Source organism: Aquarana catesbeiana, linkage group LG03 (assembly GCF_042186555.1).
Source record: "Aquarana catesbeiana isolate 2022-GZ linkage group LG03, ASM4218655v1, whole genome shotgun sequence".
Taxonomy (NCBI): Eukaryota; Metazoa; Chordata; class Amphibia; order Anura; family Ranidae; genus Aquarana; species Aquarana catesbeiana.
Window position 1 is genome coordinate 50,689,375 of NC_133326.1, and position 17,999 is coordinate 50,707,373.

Below are 17,999 nucleotides of genomic sequence, written 5' to 3' on the forward strand. Positions count from 1 at the left end.
CATAAACCAGTGAGAACCGATGCTACGGAATCACCAACGCATCTGTCCCGCATGCAAGAGGATCCTTTGTCCTTGCCACAAATCTGTCTATCTTTTTGTTGAATCGGGATGCAAAGAGATCTACACCTGGAACCTCCCATCTTTGGCATATGGCCCAAAAGACGTCGGGATGCAGAGACCATTCCCCTGGAAGTAACTGCTGGTGACTTAAATAGTCCACCTGCCAGTTCTCTATCCCTGGAATGAAGACTGCCGATATGCATGGCACCTGCTTCTCTGCCCAGACTAAGATCTGGTTCACCTCTCTTTGAGCAGCTCGGCTCCTGGTGCCTCCCTGATGATTGATATAAGCCACTGCTGTGGCATTGTCGGACTGGATCCTGACTGGGCAACCCTGTAGCCTGAGAGTCCAGGCCTTTAGGGCTAGATATGCCGCACGGATCTCCAGAATGTTGATGGGTAGAGTCCTCTCGGTTTTGGACCATACCCCTTGGACCGCAGACTGTTCCAGAACTGCTCCCCAGCCCGATAGACTGGCATCCGTTGTTACCACCGTCCAGGTGACCGGTAGAAAGGATTTCCCTTTCTGCAAGCTTTTGGGTATTAACCACCAATTGAGGCTCTGACGCACTGCATGAGACAGGTGCATCGGAAAATCTAATGCCTGAACCCTCTTGTTCCAGGCTGACAGGATACTGTGTTGCAACAGTCCTGAATGAAACTGAGCATAGGGAACTGCTTCGAACGAAGCTACCATCTTTCCCAGCAGCCTCATACAAAGGCGGACAGAAGAACCCTTCTTGGTCCTGACTACCAGAATCAGCTCCCTTAAGGCAGTGATCTTTGCCTGAGGTAAAAATACCTTCTTCCTGGCTTGTATCTATGATCAGACCCAAATACTCCAGTCTTCTTACTGGTTTTAGGAAAGATCTTTCTAGGTTGAGGCTCCAACCTAGGTGTTCCAGATACTTGACTGTGGTCCTCAAGTTTCTGTTCAAACAGGCTACCGACCGGTCTATCAAGAGCAGGTCGTCTAGGTATGCTATGGCAGTTATACCTTGAGCCCTTAATCTGGCCCGAGGAGGAGCCAAGATTTTTGTAAACACTCGAGGTGCAGTGGCTAGTCCGAAAGGCAGAGCCACAAACTGGAAATGGTGCCCTTCTATCTCGAAGCGCAAGAACTTTTGATAAGCAGGAAAAATGGGCACCTGCAGATATGCATCTCTGATGTCCATCGATGCCAGAAATTCTCCTCCCTGCAGGATGGAGACTACTGTCCGAATTGATTCCCTGCGAAAGGACCGAATCCTTAGGAATCGATTCAGATCCCTTAGATCCAGAATGGGTCTGACACCCCCATCTGGCTTTTGGACCATAAAAGGTTGGAATAGAAGCCCAATCCTTGGTCCTTCGTGGGAACCACCATAATGACCTCTTGTGACAAAAGCCGTTCTAACGCTAGAAGGAGCGACTGCTTTTTCTCTGGATCTCTGGGGACCTTTGATCTGAGGAAACGAGGAGAGGGAAATCTTGGAACTCCAGTTTGTAACCTAAGGTTACCCTGGAGATTACCCATCTGTCCTGGAAGTCCTCCTGCCAGAGCTTTGAAAACTGTAGCAGTCTTCCCCCCACTGGAGCGAGCGGGGGCGCCCCTTCATAAAGAGGCCTTAGTGTCTTGTCTAGTAGACTTCTTCCCCCAGAACTTCTTTTGTCCCTGGGGTTGACTCTTGTTTCTTGACCCAGACGGAGGAGGCCGTCGTGACTGCCTGGAGGCTGATGCCCCTGGCACTGGGGAAAGAGTCCGTTTGAAAGAGGGACGCTTGCTCTTTTTCTTAACAGGTAAGAGTGCTTTTCCCCACTAGAGATCCTTTGGATATAATTATCCAAGTCTTCTCCAAACAACCTAAGACATTGGCGTAAAAACTGAGGTATCCCTGCAAGGGGAGGGATTATATAGGGGGTTGAACTTCCTGTTTAGGGTGTGACCAGTGTCCAATCACCTAGTGATACCCTATATAACCCATCAGTAATTACTGAGGCTCTGTGTCCCGTGATGTACGAGAAAGAAAGCAGTCATACCCCTTAAAATTTTCCAAATTTTGTCATGTTGCAAACAAAAACGTAAATGTATTTTAATGTATTTTATGTGATAGACCAACACAAAGTGGCACATATTTGTGAAGTGGAAGGAAAACTATAACATTTTTTTACCAATAAATATTGGAAAATTGTGGAATGTATTTAGTCAATACTTTGTAGAACCACCTTTCGCTGCAGTTGCAAGTCTTTTTGGGGAGGTCTCTACCAGCTTTGCACATCTAAAGAGTGACATTTTTGCCCATTCTTCTTTGCAAAATAGCTCAAGCTCTGTCAGATTGGATGGAGAGCGTCTGTATAGCAATTTTCCAGTCTTGCCACAGATTCTCATTTGGATTCAGGAATGGATTTAGGTACGGACTTTGACTGGGCGATTCTAACACACGAATATGCTTTGATCTAAACCATTCCATTGTAGCTCTGGATGTATGTTTAGGGTCCCTGTCCTGCTCGGAGGTGAACTTATACCCAAGTCTCAAGTCTTTTGCAGACTCTTGACAGGTTTTCTTCTAAGATTGCCCTGTATTTGGCTCCATCCATCATCCTATCAACTCTGACCAGCTTCCCTGTCCCTGCTGAAAAAACATGACAAAATGTGGACATTTTTAGGGGCTTGAGTACTTTTTCGATGCACTGTATTTGGTATAAAAATATTGTTACTGAGGCATTGTTCGGATACAGGAGAGAAAGCAGCCAAAGCACTTCACTGCTCAAGTAAAGCTTCCCGAAATGTGTGCAGTTTCCTCAAAAATTGCCTTGTATTTTGAGTTTATGAAGGCAAAATATGCTCTTTATCACCTGGGGATATAAAATATTTGCTTATACAGTACAGTATATGGTAAATAATTGTTTAAATTTTTGTAAGACCATTATATTCAAGAGCAGCCTTTCTCAACCTTTTTAACATGGAAGAACACTTAAAAACAGATTTCCAGTTTTGGGGAGCCCCTACTAAATGATTGTAATCAGAACTCTTGACCTGTATACTTGTTTCGGGATATTGACCAAAGTACTGAAGCTGTTGCATCAGCTTGACAGCTAGGTAACTAGCAATTTTGAAAAGGAAAGTCTGAAAGAGATCAGTGCATAGATTTTTCTCAGTACTAGCTTCCTTATATCCACTATAGGCATCCGATGCGCTGAAGCCCTTGTAAATGGCTTCTGGAAAAGTCCCACATGCCCAGTAATCTCCTGTGACATTTTAATCTGCTGCATTGATTGCTATCTGGCCGTGTAGACCACTCTAAAATGGCAAATAACAAAATCAAATCTGCTTGAAAGGCTAGAGAACATTGATATGTGTTGATGCAGGGAACATAGACCCAAATCCACACAATGTTTCTGCTAGTCTCATAGCCTGCTCGCTCCAGATAGGTGACATGGGAGATCATGGATGGATGGACTGAGTCTCTGTCATGAAGATTCTTCCCCCTCCCCCCCCTTTCCTGTATGGATGCAGAAAAGCCAATCCAACATTCATGATAGATCCCTTTAGTGAAGGAATTAGTGGTATAATACGACTTATGCGTTTGCACTGTAGATGAACTTCAAATGGCAAGTTTTCTTATTACTATGCCTAACCAGAAGAAAAGGATATATGATCTTTGTTGTTAAGCACACTTCTCTTTTAAAGCAGAACCCAACCTGATATACAGCCTAATCTATTTTCACTTTAACTCTTCTGTCTAATCTAATAAAGTTAAAGCTGGCCATAATCTAGTTCATTTGCTGGCTACCTCCAGGGCCATGAGAATTTTTATGAGCCTGGTATTGTATGCTCGCGAGGCTATACTCCTTAAATGAAAATTCCTACAGGTCCCTACTTTAGACTTCTGGAAGTCTGTTTGGTAATAAAATAGTGCCATTGTATAAATTCACATATGAATCTAGAAGATGCCCCCACAAATTCTGTAAGGTATGGGACATCTGGACAGAGCCCAGGAATTCGGTCGTGCCAATGCCCCCCACGATTAACGTTGATCTGCTTCCCAGTATTTGACATAGGTTATTTCATTGTACTGTGGGAACTTGTTTTCCTGAATCCTACTTGCTTGGTGCCTACCAGAAGAATTGAGTATGGTCACTTTGACTTTGGTTGCCAACCTTTACGTTTTGTGTGCTTTTTGTTTTTCTGCGTTCTTAAGACTGGGTATGCCCAATAGGCTTTGTATGTATACCTTAACTTTTCAATTCAATAAAAAAAATTTCAAAAAAACTTACAAAAAAAAAAAAAAAAAAAGCTGGCCGTATAGATAGTTTGAAATTTGGCTGGATCGGCAAGGGAAGGCCAAATTTCGATACATGTATGGCCATCTCTGTTCAACAGAAGCCTACAATGTGCTGATCAGTGTATTCAGACAGTGGAGAAGTCCCTGTAGTCAGAATATAATAGTACAGCAGGAAAGATTGGGTGGATGGAGGAATCGGTTTGTTTTTTTCGATCAACCCACTGGCTGATCAGAAAAAAAAACGACCCATCTATGTCCAGCCTTAATTTTAGCTATCAGATTTCATGCAGACCTTTCACCCATCGTATTCAGATTTCATGCAGACCTTTCACCCATCGTATTCAGATTTCATGCAGACCTTTCACCCTTCGTATTCAGATTTCATGCAGACCTTCCATCATATTCAGATTTCATGCAGACCTTTCACCCATCATATTCAGATTTCATGCAGACCTTTCGCCCATCATATACAGATTTTATCCAGACTATTTACATCTGTATGCATTCACCATCAGTCTAGGTCACAATGTTTACCATAAATGTGTAAAACATAAAATACATACTTTGCTTCCAAAGCCAGCGCAATAATTCCAGCAGCCAATGGAGCAGATGCTGATGTTCCTGTGTGAGTGTCTGTACATTTCTGTCTAAGATCTGTTGTTACCTGATGGAAGAGGAAAACAGCCTGATCAGAACACACAGCCCTAATACTCCCAACAGGAAGCTGGCACGTTACCAACAGCAGGCTAGACGCAGACTGTGACAAAAAGTCATGACAGCATTTTTACATTGACTTTTCAAGTCTGCTTTTGAGTTTATACATTTGCTGAAGAATTATTGCAAACAGATTGAATTATTTTGCTGCTCTTCAGCTACGAAGATGCTTCAAGGTAAAATGCCATGGTGACCTACAGCAGTAGGCATATGATGTAGGTCAATTATAGTGACACTTAAGACAAACTCGACAAAAAACTTCTATTTAAAAGGTCCTTTCAAATCCCTGCAGTAACACACACACATTCAGCGTGCAAAAAGAATAAGCAGACCAGGATTTCCTATTCTGCACATGAGGTAATACAAATTTTTTGTGCTTTTACTATTCGTGTCAGTGAGCCTCCTAAACAAGTGTATATGCACAAAGACACAGTGGAGTTGATTTACTAAAGGCAAATAGACTGTGCACTTTGTAAAGTGTAGTTTCGCTCTGCAAGGGTAGTTGCTCCAGAGCTTAGGAAATCAGATAAAGCTTCACTTTGCAAAGAATACCCAATCACATGCAAGAAAAATAAAAAATAAATGCTTTTTTGCTTGTACATAATTGGCTGATGGAAGTCAGCAGAGCCTCTGCTCATTTAATAAGCTCTGGAGCAACTGCAAAGTGCGCAGTCAATTTGCCTTTAGTAAATCAACCCTAGTATTTCCTATATTTGAAAAATGAACTAAGCAGCAGGAGGTGTGAACCAGTTATAGAGAAAATACATTGTAAATTGGATTTCTATTTGAAACATTTTCATTGAGCCAAAATGAGACCAGATTATAGCATCACACTCCTTTGAGAGATTTTCCACGATTAAAAAGGAATAATTGGGGAATTGAGCCGCAAAAGTGTAATACCGTTGATACTGCCTCATGAAAATAAGTGGAAATTACGAAGGAAAATTTTACCAATGGAGTGTAGCAATATATCCTTCAAAGAACGGGTCACGGCACCAATGTTGTGATATAGTATTGTGGGTAGATAATAAATTAGTAGTTATTATAATCTTCTGCAGCAACCCAATTCTTCCAGAGAGATGCACTTTATTGACTTCCAACACAGAACAAAGTCTTGTAACAGATGACAAAATCCAACAGAGTAAATATGACAACGCTAGTAAATATACTAGCCTTCAGAATGCCATATTTCCTAGACCTGTGCCTTCATAATTACACACACATTGAATAGACTGAACGCAAGGTTATATTCAGCTGCAGTCATAAACTGCCCTAATTTGCATTCTTGCATATTAACATTAACATAGCCCAGAGTCACTATCTGTCCCCTTTAAAATGTGGAGTAAATCTTGTTTGTCCACTTCCCCTTTGATCAACAAGTCCCCTTTGATATGTGTAATTGAGTTGGCTCGGGCAACTCAATCGTTGTCAACTGAAATCTGGCCTGGTCAATCTTGTACTGTATGTGTACATATATATAATAATAATAATAATAATAATATAAAATCCCACATAAATCTAACAACATATTACAACGTAGAGTTGAGAGAGAAAGACAAAACTGGGCAGGAGAGTGGCTACGTGTTTAGCATTTCTGCCTGGCAGCGCCAGGGTCATTTGTTTGAATCCCAAGCATTGCTGCAATACCTGCCTGGAGTTTGCATGTTCCCTCTGTGCTTGCATGGGTTTTCTCCGTGGGCGTAGGTTTCCTCCCACCCTCCAAGGACATGCTGGTAGGATAATTGGCCCTAGTATGTGTATGTATGAATGTAAGTTAGGGACCTCAGATTGTAAGCTCCTTGAGGGTATGAACCGATGTGAATGTACAATATATATGTAAAGTGCTGCGTAAATTGTCAGCGCTATTTTGAGCTTATGATGTGCTGGTGAGGCTCAATGTTCTAGATTCCTGATAAGTGGTGCCATACACTTTTTTCACAACACTAAAGCTGTGGAGTTGGAAACCATTTGGGGTACGCTGTCCCTTTCTTCACATTGTTGTTGGAGTGCACATTACAAAACCCTTAAAGCAGGGGTCTCAAAATAGGCTAGCTCACTGACCATTAGATTGTTCAGGGTCTGGCTGTGGCCAGTAGGAATAAATGACTTGGTGTTGACCTTGTTGAGTCATCGCAGGTCATAGCTACAGCTCTCCAATCAGTAAACCTGCTGACTGGAAAGCCAAAACTGGGACTTAGGCTGGCCATACACGGAGCAAATTTATTTTCTGCAACCACGGGGGGGGGGGCTAGTTTGAAGTCATCCCAGCAGGGGGAAGACAGCGAGTATCGTTAGCGGTTATAGCAGCTGCTAGCAATAATCACAAGAGAATCTGGCAGGCTGGTTGTACCCAAGTTAAATCGATCAACTTGTACATTCAGCCTGCCTATTGTTGGTTTGAATCTTGGCTGGTTTCTGTTGAACCGGCTGAGATTCAAACCATGTATGGCTGGCCTTAGGGTGGTGTGTTAGACCTCTGCAAAGAGACATCCACTTTAACAAAGAAAGCAAGGGTCCTTCTCTGTTGAATGCTGGCAGGGGACAGGCTTTTGTAGTCAGGCTCTGGTTGGCTGAACAAGAAAAACTGTAAATCTTGTTTTGATACACCTGGAATTAATTCAGCCGCTTTAAACTGAAAAGTATATTTGGGCTTTAATTGTGTTCACATAAGATATAAAGTGTACAGCTCAGAAGATTAACAGCAGGGGACCACATAGTAGATTTATCACCAACGCACTCCGCTATTCACGTGAACCATTAATTTGGACCAGGTGTCAGCACTGTGGTATAAACTGACGCAACAATATCAAATGCATCTTATATGCTGCATCTTCTGAAATACAGCATGTAAAACATCTGCCTGTTTCATTAGAGAAATGAGTATACTTTAAAGAACAGAAAAAAATATTTATGATAAAATTCCCACCTGACTATAGACATTGGACCTTAAAGCGGAGTTCCACCCAAAAATGGAACTTCCACTTTTCCGGTTCCTACCCCCCCTCCGGTGTCACATTTGGCACCTTTCAGGGGAGATGGGTGAGTAGATAACTGTCTAATACAGGTATTTTGCTCCCACTTCCGGGCATAGATACCAGAGTCACCCGCGGGTATCTACGCCACATCCCCCCCCCTCCCGCTGTATTCTGGGAGACACACGGGTCCCAGAAAACAGCAGGAACCAGTGGGATAGCGCAGTGCAAGTCGCGCATGCGCAGTAGGAACCAGGAAGTGAAGCCGCAAAGCTTTACTTCCGGATTCCCTTACCGAGGATGGCGGTGGGAGCACCCGACAGCTGAGGGACAGATCGGCTTCGGGTGCCGACATCGCGGGCGCCCTAGACAGGTGAGTGTATTTGTAGCTGCTGATTTAAAAAAAAAAAAAAAAAAAAAAACAGTGGAAATCCGCTTTAAAGCAAGTGTGCTAAAAATAAAACATAGTGAAGTTAATCAGAAAATTTGTATTGACAGAAATATGGAGACTGTCATTATAGACTTCTCCTTCTGAATGCTAGTTGCCTGGCCCTCAAGTTGATTCAAAAGGCCTACATTCTGAATCCCCAACCCAGAACCACAGAGTCTTGTAAAAAATTAAGTACACACATGGAAATGATTGACTTTCAACATATTTGTTCTTTATTCAACCAGTGCCGAGAAATACAGGTAATATACATTAGGAAGACAAGAAAAATCTGCATTTTCAAGTATTTTATTACAAAAATATTAACAGATTTTCTTGTGTACTGTGGCTAAAGTTCACCCTTGGCATCAAATGCTGATGTACAACTGCCCACCAACAGGAAGAGAACTTCCGCTTGGATTGCCTGGGCAATGGAGCGGGTACCTGTCAAAACTAGGTACCCACCCCCCATCCCCCCCTCAAAAAAATATCCAAATGTGATAGAGGAGAGTGGGAGGAGAAAAACAAGAGTGAAACTTCCGCTTTAGTGTGAAGTTCTGCTTTAAGTGGCTCTGCTTATTCTATCATTCCTCTGCTATATGACCGAGTGACTTCTGACAGTCTATGTTGAAACCACAGAACCTCAGAAGATGGCCCTGCCCGCTCCAGCACACAGTGGGTGACTGCCTCAGCTGTGCATGTTTCCCTATGAGACTGTGTAGAAGGGGGTGTGTCCTTTCCCTCCACTCAAGTCTTAGATTGCACTCAGCTCCCTTCCTTTTGCTGTGCATTGTGTGACATCAGACCCCTGTCTTCTGGAGCTCAGAAATAGCCTTTTATTTGTGAATTTTGAAATGGATGTGGAGGAGAGAGACATGTACAACGTACAATATATTGTCAAAAGTATTGGGACGCATGCCTTTACACACAGATGAACTTTAATGGCATCCCAGTCTTCGTCCATAGGGTTAAATATTGTGTTGGCTCACCCTTTGCAGGCTATAACAGCTTCAACTCTTGTGGGAAGGCTGTCCACAAGGTTTAGGAGTGTGTCTATGAGAATGTTTGACCATTCTTCCAGAAGCGCATTGTGAGGTCAGGCCCTAATGTTGGATGAGAAGGCCTGCCTCGCAGTCTCCCCTCTAATTCATCCCAAAGGTGTTCTATCAGGTTGAGGTCAGGACTCTGTGCAGGCCAATCAATTTCCTCCACCCCAAACTCGCTCATCCATGTCTTTATGGACCTTGCTTTGGGCACTGGTCCAAACCATTCGGTGGAGGGAGGATTATGGTGTGGGGTTGTTTTTCAGGGGTTGGGCCTGGCCCCTTAGTTCTAGTGAAGCGTCAGCCTACCAAAACATTTTGGACATTTTCATGCTCCCAACTTTGTGGGAACAGTTTGGGGATGGCCCCTTCCTGCTCCAACATGACTGCGCACCAGTGTATAAAAAAGATCCATAAAGACACAGATGAGCGAGTTTAGAGTGGAGGAACGTGACTGGCCTGCCCAGAGTCCTGACCTCAACCCGACAGTACACCTTTGGGATGAATTAGAGCGGGGACTGCAAGCCAGACCTTCTCATCCAACATTAGTGCCTGACCTCACAATGCTCTTCTGGAAGAATGGTCAAACATTCCCATAGACACACTCCTAAACCTTGTGGACAGCCTTCCCAGAATAGTTGAAGCTGTTATAGCTGCAAAAGGTGGGCCAACTCAATATTGAACCCTACGGACTAAGACTGGGATGCCATTAAAGTTCATGTGTGTGTAAAGGCTGGAGTCCAAATACTTTTGACAATATAGTGCAGGGATCCTCAAAATACGGCCCTCCAGCTGTTGCAGAACTACACGTCCCATGAGGCATTGTAAAGCTCTGACATTGACAGACATGACTAGGCATGATGGGAATTGTAGTTCCTGAACAACTGGAGGGCCGTAGTTTGAAGACCCCTAATATAGTGCATGTAGGAGGATTTGCTTCACCTCCGTGGATCACCTAAGACTGGTCATTTGCCTGGGTATATGTAAGGATTTACAACCACTTTAAAAAGTCCATCTACCAAAAATCTAAAAATTGCCATTTTAAAAGTTAATATAAAAATACACGCATGAAAACTATTCATCGCACACATCAGTACTAATTTCTCTTACTGCTCTGGAAATCTGTTATCAAGTTAGAGCAAATGATTAAAAAAAAAAAAAAAAAACGTGAAGAGGCTACACTGACCATCTATATCTTTATCCAAAAACTACTGGATTGGGGCCATAGTAAACAAATACACTTTGTTCAGGCTGTATGTTGAAACATTATGAATGCATTGTGAACCGCAAGGCAAACAGAAAAGAACACGCTTGGAACACGGGCATCCAACTGGCAGATAGAGGATGGAAGCAGTCCAGTCTAATGCTGCTGATTCAAACTAACGTGACAAATGAGGTAGGGGAGAGTTTAAAGGGAAAGCAATAGTGGAAACACAGCAGGTTAAGCCTTGTTAAGCACTGTAATCTTTATTTGATAAAGTCGTTTGAAAATACGTATACTACAGCAATCAAGCTTTATTGCATTTAGCCAACTGAGAGCCATATTTTTCTTTGTTGATTTACTAGGTTACTAAATAAAGAGCCCAACATATAAAGGGTTACATCAGGATCACATGTGCTACAATAGGATTAGTAACAAAAACGTACCCCTCCTTCAAAACTAAAAACATAATGAACCAATATTACTTTGCATGCAACTAATTGCCCATAGAACAAAATCTTTGCATCATATTAGTATGCAGTCAACAGATGTTGCTTGTAATAAAAAGCAGATGAATTATAAACAAATGTGCGGCAATCTAGAGCTACAGGTTATGAAATATATTCAAATAACGGAGCTCATGCAACATAATTACAGCCCAGGTGGTCACATTCTAATCACTGCTTTTGTGTGCCAAGGAAGATTACCAAAAGCCTTTGTAGTTTATCTAAATTATATCTACACAGATCTTAAAGAAGAATTCCAAGTATGGATATTTTTACATATGCATATACCATACCTGTGGGATGATGGACGAGTGTGACGTCAGTCATAGGAGCCGGGTCCCGGAGGCAGGACTTTTTGTACTTCACTCAGCAGCGCTGGCGGGAGATCGTTCCCTGTTGCCGTGGCTCGGGGCTAATAATGCATTTAGGGATTTTGAGACCCAGAGCTTTTTGGGGGCACACACGGGGCTCCAATCCCCGTCAGCCCCCCTCCTGATGCCACTGGTGGGATCCCTGTAGAACACAGGTGTCAAACACAAGGCCTGCGGGCCGAATACAGCCCTCCAGGCCATTTCATGTGGCCCTCGCACCTCTCCTTCAGCTGCAGGAGAGCTCCAGCCCTCCTCTGGTCCTTCTCCAGACCCCTACTTTCTGCTGTCAAGCAATGCATCCAGCTTCTTCCCAGCAGCAGCATAAGGAAAGTGGGTGCACTGTGATGTTAGGAAGAGTAGGGAACTCAACTTCTGATGGTGGGGTGGCCCTTGACATCTAATGTAAGGGGAGGGGATGCGCTGGACATCTAATCTTACAGATACAACCGGCCCTTTTGAGGACAATCATAATGCTGATGCGGCCCACAATGAAACTGAGTTTGACACCCCTGCTCTAGAAGCTGGAAATCACTGTTGTAGACATCACTACTCCAATGATCCCCATGAGCTTCCAGGTCCCGTGCTTAGTGGCTGCCCAGAATGCTTGGGAAAACGCAAAGCATCCTCTGAATGGTACCCAGGCCAAGCAATTGACCTGTGTTCACAATGCAGCAGGGTAGCCACTCAGCACAAAGCTAGTGGAGATCACTGGAGTAGTGATGTCTACTACAGTGATTTCCATCTTCTAGCGGGATCCCACAGGTAAGGTAAATGCATATGTAAAAATATCCATACCTGGAATTCTTCTTTAAGATATGGGTAGATACCCACAGGTATGGTATATGCATAGTGACCTTGGAAAGCTTACAGTGTCTATCAAAGCTAGAAATAGGAACTCCCCACTGGTGCTCAAAGCATGGGAGCAAGTGTCCAACATCACCAATCCAGAAGTGCCTGCATAACGAAGGCAAGACGCTGCTCAACCGACCCAGTGCTTGTTAAGGTGTATGGCCTCAGCCAACACTGCTCTAGCAGCCAAACAGCCCTGATGCATTTCACCCCATCGGGGCTTAGTCAGAGCTCCTCCATGACCAAGCCCTAGAGAGTGCGCAAAACACCTCAGATTGTGTGTGGCTGCTGGAGCAGTGCTGGCTGAAGCTATACACCTTAACAAACGCTGGGTGGGTTGAGTGGCGTCCTGTGCTTGTTATGGTAATTGGAAGTCTTCTTTAAATGTATGTACCAAATATTCTACATGCTAGGAAGTCAGGTGAAATATGCCAGAAGGGGGAATCTAACTTTTCCTTGCTCTATATAAAAGATTATAGCTTGCATCCCAATATTAAATCACAAATGCAATGTTATTCTCTAAAGTGGCAATACAAGGGAAGCGATCCTTCTTATGAGTTTAGCGGTGAGAGGAAAGAGTGTACAGAGACAATACTTACAATCTGTCTTTCATTCTGATTCCCACTGCTGTACGTGGTAGCCAGTGTGGAGGAACAGGCCTCGCTGTACCATGGTACATTGCCATACTGGGTAGTGCTGCTGATGGACAGTGTGTAGATGCTGTTTGTATATCCGTCACAGTTGCAGCTGTCACGTTCTCTTCCGCCATTCCCAGAGGCCCAAACATATATAGAGCCAAGACCATAACGACCCTGTCCAAGGAACAAAACACAAACTGATGACATAAGCAACGCATTTATGAGTTTACTCTCAGACGGCTGTTTAAAGGGAATGTGCAGATGGGCATTGTTGACAAACACTGGCGTTTGCATTTCAATGAATGCTGCTAAAATGCATGCTGCGTTTTCCTTGCATGCAATACAATCACATCTCAGTAGGAACTGATGTATCTAAAGAAACCCAAAATGAAACAGTTCAAACAGCTTCAAATGGTCATCCACGCTGCGGCAGAAGAGAATCTGAAGGAAAAACAAAGCCCGACTGCACAAGCCTAAGCAAGAGGGATAGATCTTCCATCCAAAACATTGAAGGTATCTGTGTGCGCCTTTTTTCTTGACGTTTTCATTGAGCATACCCCTCACTCCATTTTCATATCCAATCTACTCTTTTTACTGTCAACCTTTTATAAGAACAACCAATTGTTTTCTTAAAGGCCAACCTAACAAACTGGACTATCATCAGTCTGTTTCTTGCAGCTCTAAAACTACAATATTTCTACTTATCAGTTTCTGTTCCCTCCTGTTTATAGTGGAGATGCCACTGTCCCAATAAAACACTTATTTGTGCACCCTACAATATGGGAATCCACCAGGGGAATCACAACACAAGCTTTGTAGTAGCTGAATGGAACTGGGAATTCTGATTAAATGTTGATGCCTTACCAGTTAAAGATTAACCCCATTTTTGTTAAGAAAAAAAAAAAAGAAATTCCTCTGGGTGATCAATGTATATGGTGGGGATTTTAACAAACTTTGTCGCAGATTTCCACCTTTTGTTTCTTTAAAGTTTTCTCTATTTCATTATGTTGTTTGGATACGATTTTGAATGAAAGGCCTGGTTCATTAGAACTACCTGGTGCACGCTCAGTGTTCTAATGGGAAAAGCTGCAGTGTATGCATCCCCTCAGAAGAATTTAACCCTTAGGGAGTATGCTCACCAAAACTGACATTCCTTATGCCAGGGCTGCCTAACATTTGACTTGTAACTTCATCAGAAAACCATTGAGCCAATCACACAAGCAGGAAATTACATTTTTTGGAGATGTTCTGTATACCAGCTGGGTACAGAACAACTCCAGGTTACCATATTGCATTCGAAGTTTACAGAAAATTACAGCAACTGCAGATTTGAAAGGAAAGGTCATTTTTAATAACATTCAATTACACTATGACTTTTATAACAACCGTTTAAGCTATATTTCTTTTGCTATATTTTTTTCCCAAAAGTGAAATTGCCCTTTAAGCAAAATTGTAATACAATACTTGCCAACAACCATGCAAGACTAAAATAATCAGCTTTGTCTGAAGTTGGTCCTAAACTAATCCATGGCCTGTACTGGGACATGAGATACCAGATTTCACAAGTGGCTCCACCTGTTGGAAATCTATTGATGACTTATAAGTCCAGAAAAATGAATATATGAATAAGGATATGGATATGGATATGGATTTCAATAAGCCCATTAAATGTGAAGTCTCACTGTTTTTTTGGAAGGTTCAGTGAGAGATCCTATGGTAAAAATATATTGTGCTTCTTTAAAACCTTTAAAATGCCTTGGAAGAGAAAACCTGTCAAGCAACTCTGCAGCATTACAGGTAAAAAAAAAACAATCTGTAACTATAGGAGAACAATATATTCCCTGTTTGGCCTGATATTTTCAGAGCGGAAAAGTAATTGCCATTTTATGATGTGAAAAGAGTAATTAAAATGTTTTATTGACAAGCTATGATAGAGGAAGATTACATTCTGGCACCATTGTGCTGAATGTCTCCAGCTACAGAAACAATGCCTGGAAAATTAAGCACCTGCAAGTTCTATTCACACAGTATTGGAAGGGAAGAGATCACATGAATCTGATCACCCGGCTGTTTTAGAACGTTAAACTATTGCAAACGAATGGGAAAACCCTAGATGTGTCATCAATGCAAAGCTTACAAAATTGACCAAAAAGTTAAACTCTACCTGAGTGACCCCTCTGACAAAAGCCTCTTCTGCTAGATGGGCAGGACCATCCACGGTCTTGCCATCATCCTCTGGTCCCCAGCTGGCACTGTAGATATGGATGTGGTTAGGATTGAGACCCAGTGATCTTGCTTCAACAGCATCAGTCACTTCACCATCTAGCATTCGAACACCTGCCCAAAAAAAGCATTAAAGTTTTTACTCAGTGGTAACATAGGACGAGAAAGAAAATATACAAAATGAAAGATGAAGTTTCACATGCAAAATTAACTGAGATATAAACACCCCTGCTGGCATGTGAAAAAAGGTTACCGGAAAAACACAAAATAACTGATATCTGAACTGGATAGACAGATAAGATAGAAACACCCCTGCTGGCATGTGAAAAAAGGTTACCGGAAAAACACAAAATAAACGATATCTGAACTGGACACTGACGTTCAAAGAGCAGCTGAAGACAATCCTGCCAAACAGATCTTGGGGAAAAGACATTCAGCCAGGTTAGAACACAAATCAGTGATCATTACTATCTCCCCCTAGGAAAACTGGCGTCATGACCATTTGCAGCATGTGTGCTTGACTCACTCCTCCCAGTGCCTAAACATGAACATTTGGGTAGCCCAAGTGTTCCATTTAGGACTGAAGCTGTGCCAGAACCATTTTCATGATTCACAGACTACAACTGCAGGCCAGATTGAAATGTAAAACCCAATCCCCCCGGCCCCCCATTATTTTATGAAGGTCCTTCAGCTGGCATCTGCACATCCTAGACTTAAAATACACCCTAATCAGCCATAACTCAGCCATGACCACCCACCTAATACTCAGAAGGTCCCTCTTTTTCCCACACAAACAGCCATGGCCCATTAAGGCATGGATGCCACTAGACCTCTGATGGTATGCTGGCACCAAGCCATCAGTAGCCAATCTTCCAAGACCTGTAAGTTGCAAGGTGGATCAGACCACAGATGCTGAAAGAGGCCACTGCCATCAGAGAATACAGTTTCCATGAAGGGGTGTACTTGGTCAACAACAATGTTTAGGCAGGTGGTACGTGTCAAGTAACATTCACAAATGGCAGGACCCAAAGTTTTCCAGCAGAACATTGCCCAAAGCATCACACTGCCAAATCCCTTCTTCCTATAGTGCATCCTGGTGAAATCTCTTCCCCAGGTAAGTGACATACACACACCCGACCATCCATATGATGCAAAATAAATATGTAATTCATCAGACCAGGCCACCTTCTTCCATAGCTGTGTGCTCCAGTTTTAATGCTCATGTGCCCATTGTAGGCGCTTTTGGCTATGGACACAAGTCAGCATGGGCACCCTGACCATTCTGCAGCTATGCAGCCCCATACACAGCAAACTGCTATGCCCATCTGTTCTGCTTTCAAGAAATCAACTTCAAGGACAACATATTTACTTGCGGTCTAATATATCCCACCAAATTTCAGATGCCATTGTACTGAGAAAATGTTGTTCACTTAATCTGTCTGTGGTCATAAAGTTATGGCTGATTGGTGTTTATCTAAAGCCAAAACAACCCCACCCCACATTTCAGAAAAAGTGGGAAAACCTCGGTGTCCTATTGGGAAGATCACCCTTTACTTCCTGTTTTTCAGACACCACAACAAGGAGGGAAACTCTAAAATCCTCAGATAGTTGTAATCAGAAAATTGCCCCCATTTGACGATTCCCTCTTGATTCCGGTTTTGGTGACAAATAAAAATGTGTGATTTTTTCTCACTTTCAATCTTGGTGGCATTTAGCGATGAGCTCAGACATTTTTGAATGCTCTTCGAAATCCATCTTGTTGAGCCCACCAAGAAGTGGCTACCTGTACCAGGTTGATAATCTACAGTGGGGGACACTGCACGTCCCACAGTTGTAAGTTTACATGTACAAATGCAGCCGAAGGGTGGGGAATGCCTTAGCTGCAGATGATTGGGCGTTTACAGGTGATCGCTTCCTGGTGGGCTCAGGCTTAGGTTTCGAAGAGCATGTAAAAATGATGAAGCTCATCGCTAACATCAATGTTACTGGGACACTATAGAGTGGATCTCCCTAGTGGAGGACACAAAAAAACAAAGATCCTGGTAGAGTTTCTAATCCTTCCCTGCTCTATCCTCTATAAAACAATGAAAAAATGGTTACAAATAGATAACCTGTTAAAGTTATTCACCAGTCACCCCGTATGGTTTCAACAATTTGTCTAGGTCAGGGGTAGGCAACCCCCGGCACTAGTGCCGCAAGCGGCACTCGAAGCCTCCTTTGCCGGCACTCATTTCCCTCCCCATCAGCAGAGCAGGGAAGTGTCAGTGAGACACTAATGCATTCCGATTTCAGAATTTCCCGCACCGCACCTGCACTGAGGGGGAGGCAGTGTGCCCCCACACATTGTAAAAGATGGGAAACATTGTTTGGTAGTCTAACTTTGCTCTAGCTGCGATCGTCAGCTTTTGTGATGGGGAAGAGATTGGGTGCAGTTCTGCTAGGCTGTTTCCAGGAGGAGGACTGTCATTGGCCACTGCTAAAGCCAATCACACAGTCTTGTTAGCCCCGTCCACCATCTGGAGGAAGATGACTTGCTTGGTTGCCACTACCAATCTCAGAAAGAAGGGATTTCACTGTAATTGAGAAAACCACAATCAGGTGATAGTTTGTGGAATTACTGTTGAGCTTCTAGGTACTTTGTTGAAATTATTCCTAAACCTTTGCATCACTTACTACTGAACCCCGGCACTCTGTGTCCCTTTAAGCCACAGCCAGTATTCAGCGCATCGA

The 17,999-nt window shown here is 43.0% G+C and overlaps 1 protein-coding gene across 2 annotated transcripts in view; it reads right to left on the bottom strand.

Annotated features, from left to right (window-relative positions):
* Positions 1-17,999, bottom strand: part of FURIN (furin, paired basic amino acid cleaving enzyme) — a 303,958-nt gene that overhangs the window by 50,751 nt on the left and 235,208 nt on the right. For both annotated transcript variants that reach the window (XM_073618514.1, XM_073618515.1), the window contains exons 7-9: positions 15,211-15,383; positions 13,008-13,220; positions 4,889-4,989 (exon numbers count right to left, since the gene is read on the bottom strand). In XM_073618514.1, coding sequence (XP_073474615.1) covers positions 4,889-4,989; positions 13,008-13,220; positions 15,211-15,383 — 487 coding nt within the window. The remainder of the gene's footprint in view (positions 1-4,888; positions 4,990-13,007; positions 13,221-15,210; positions 15,384-17,999) is intronic.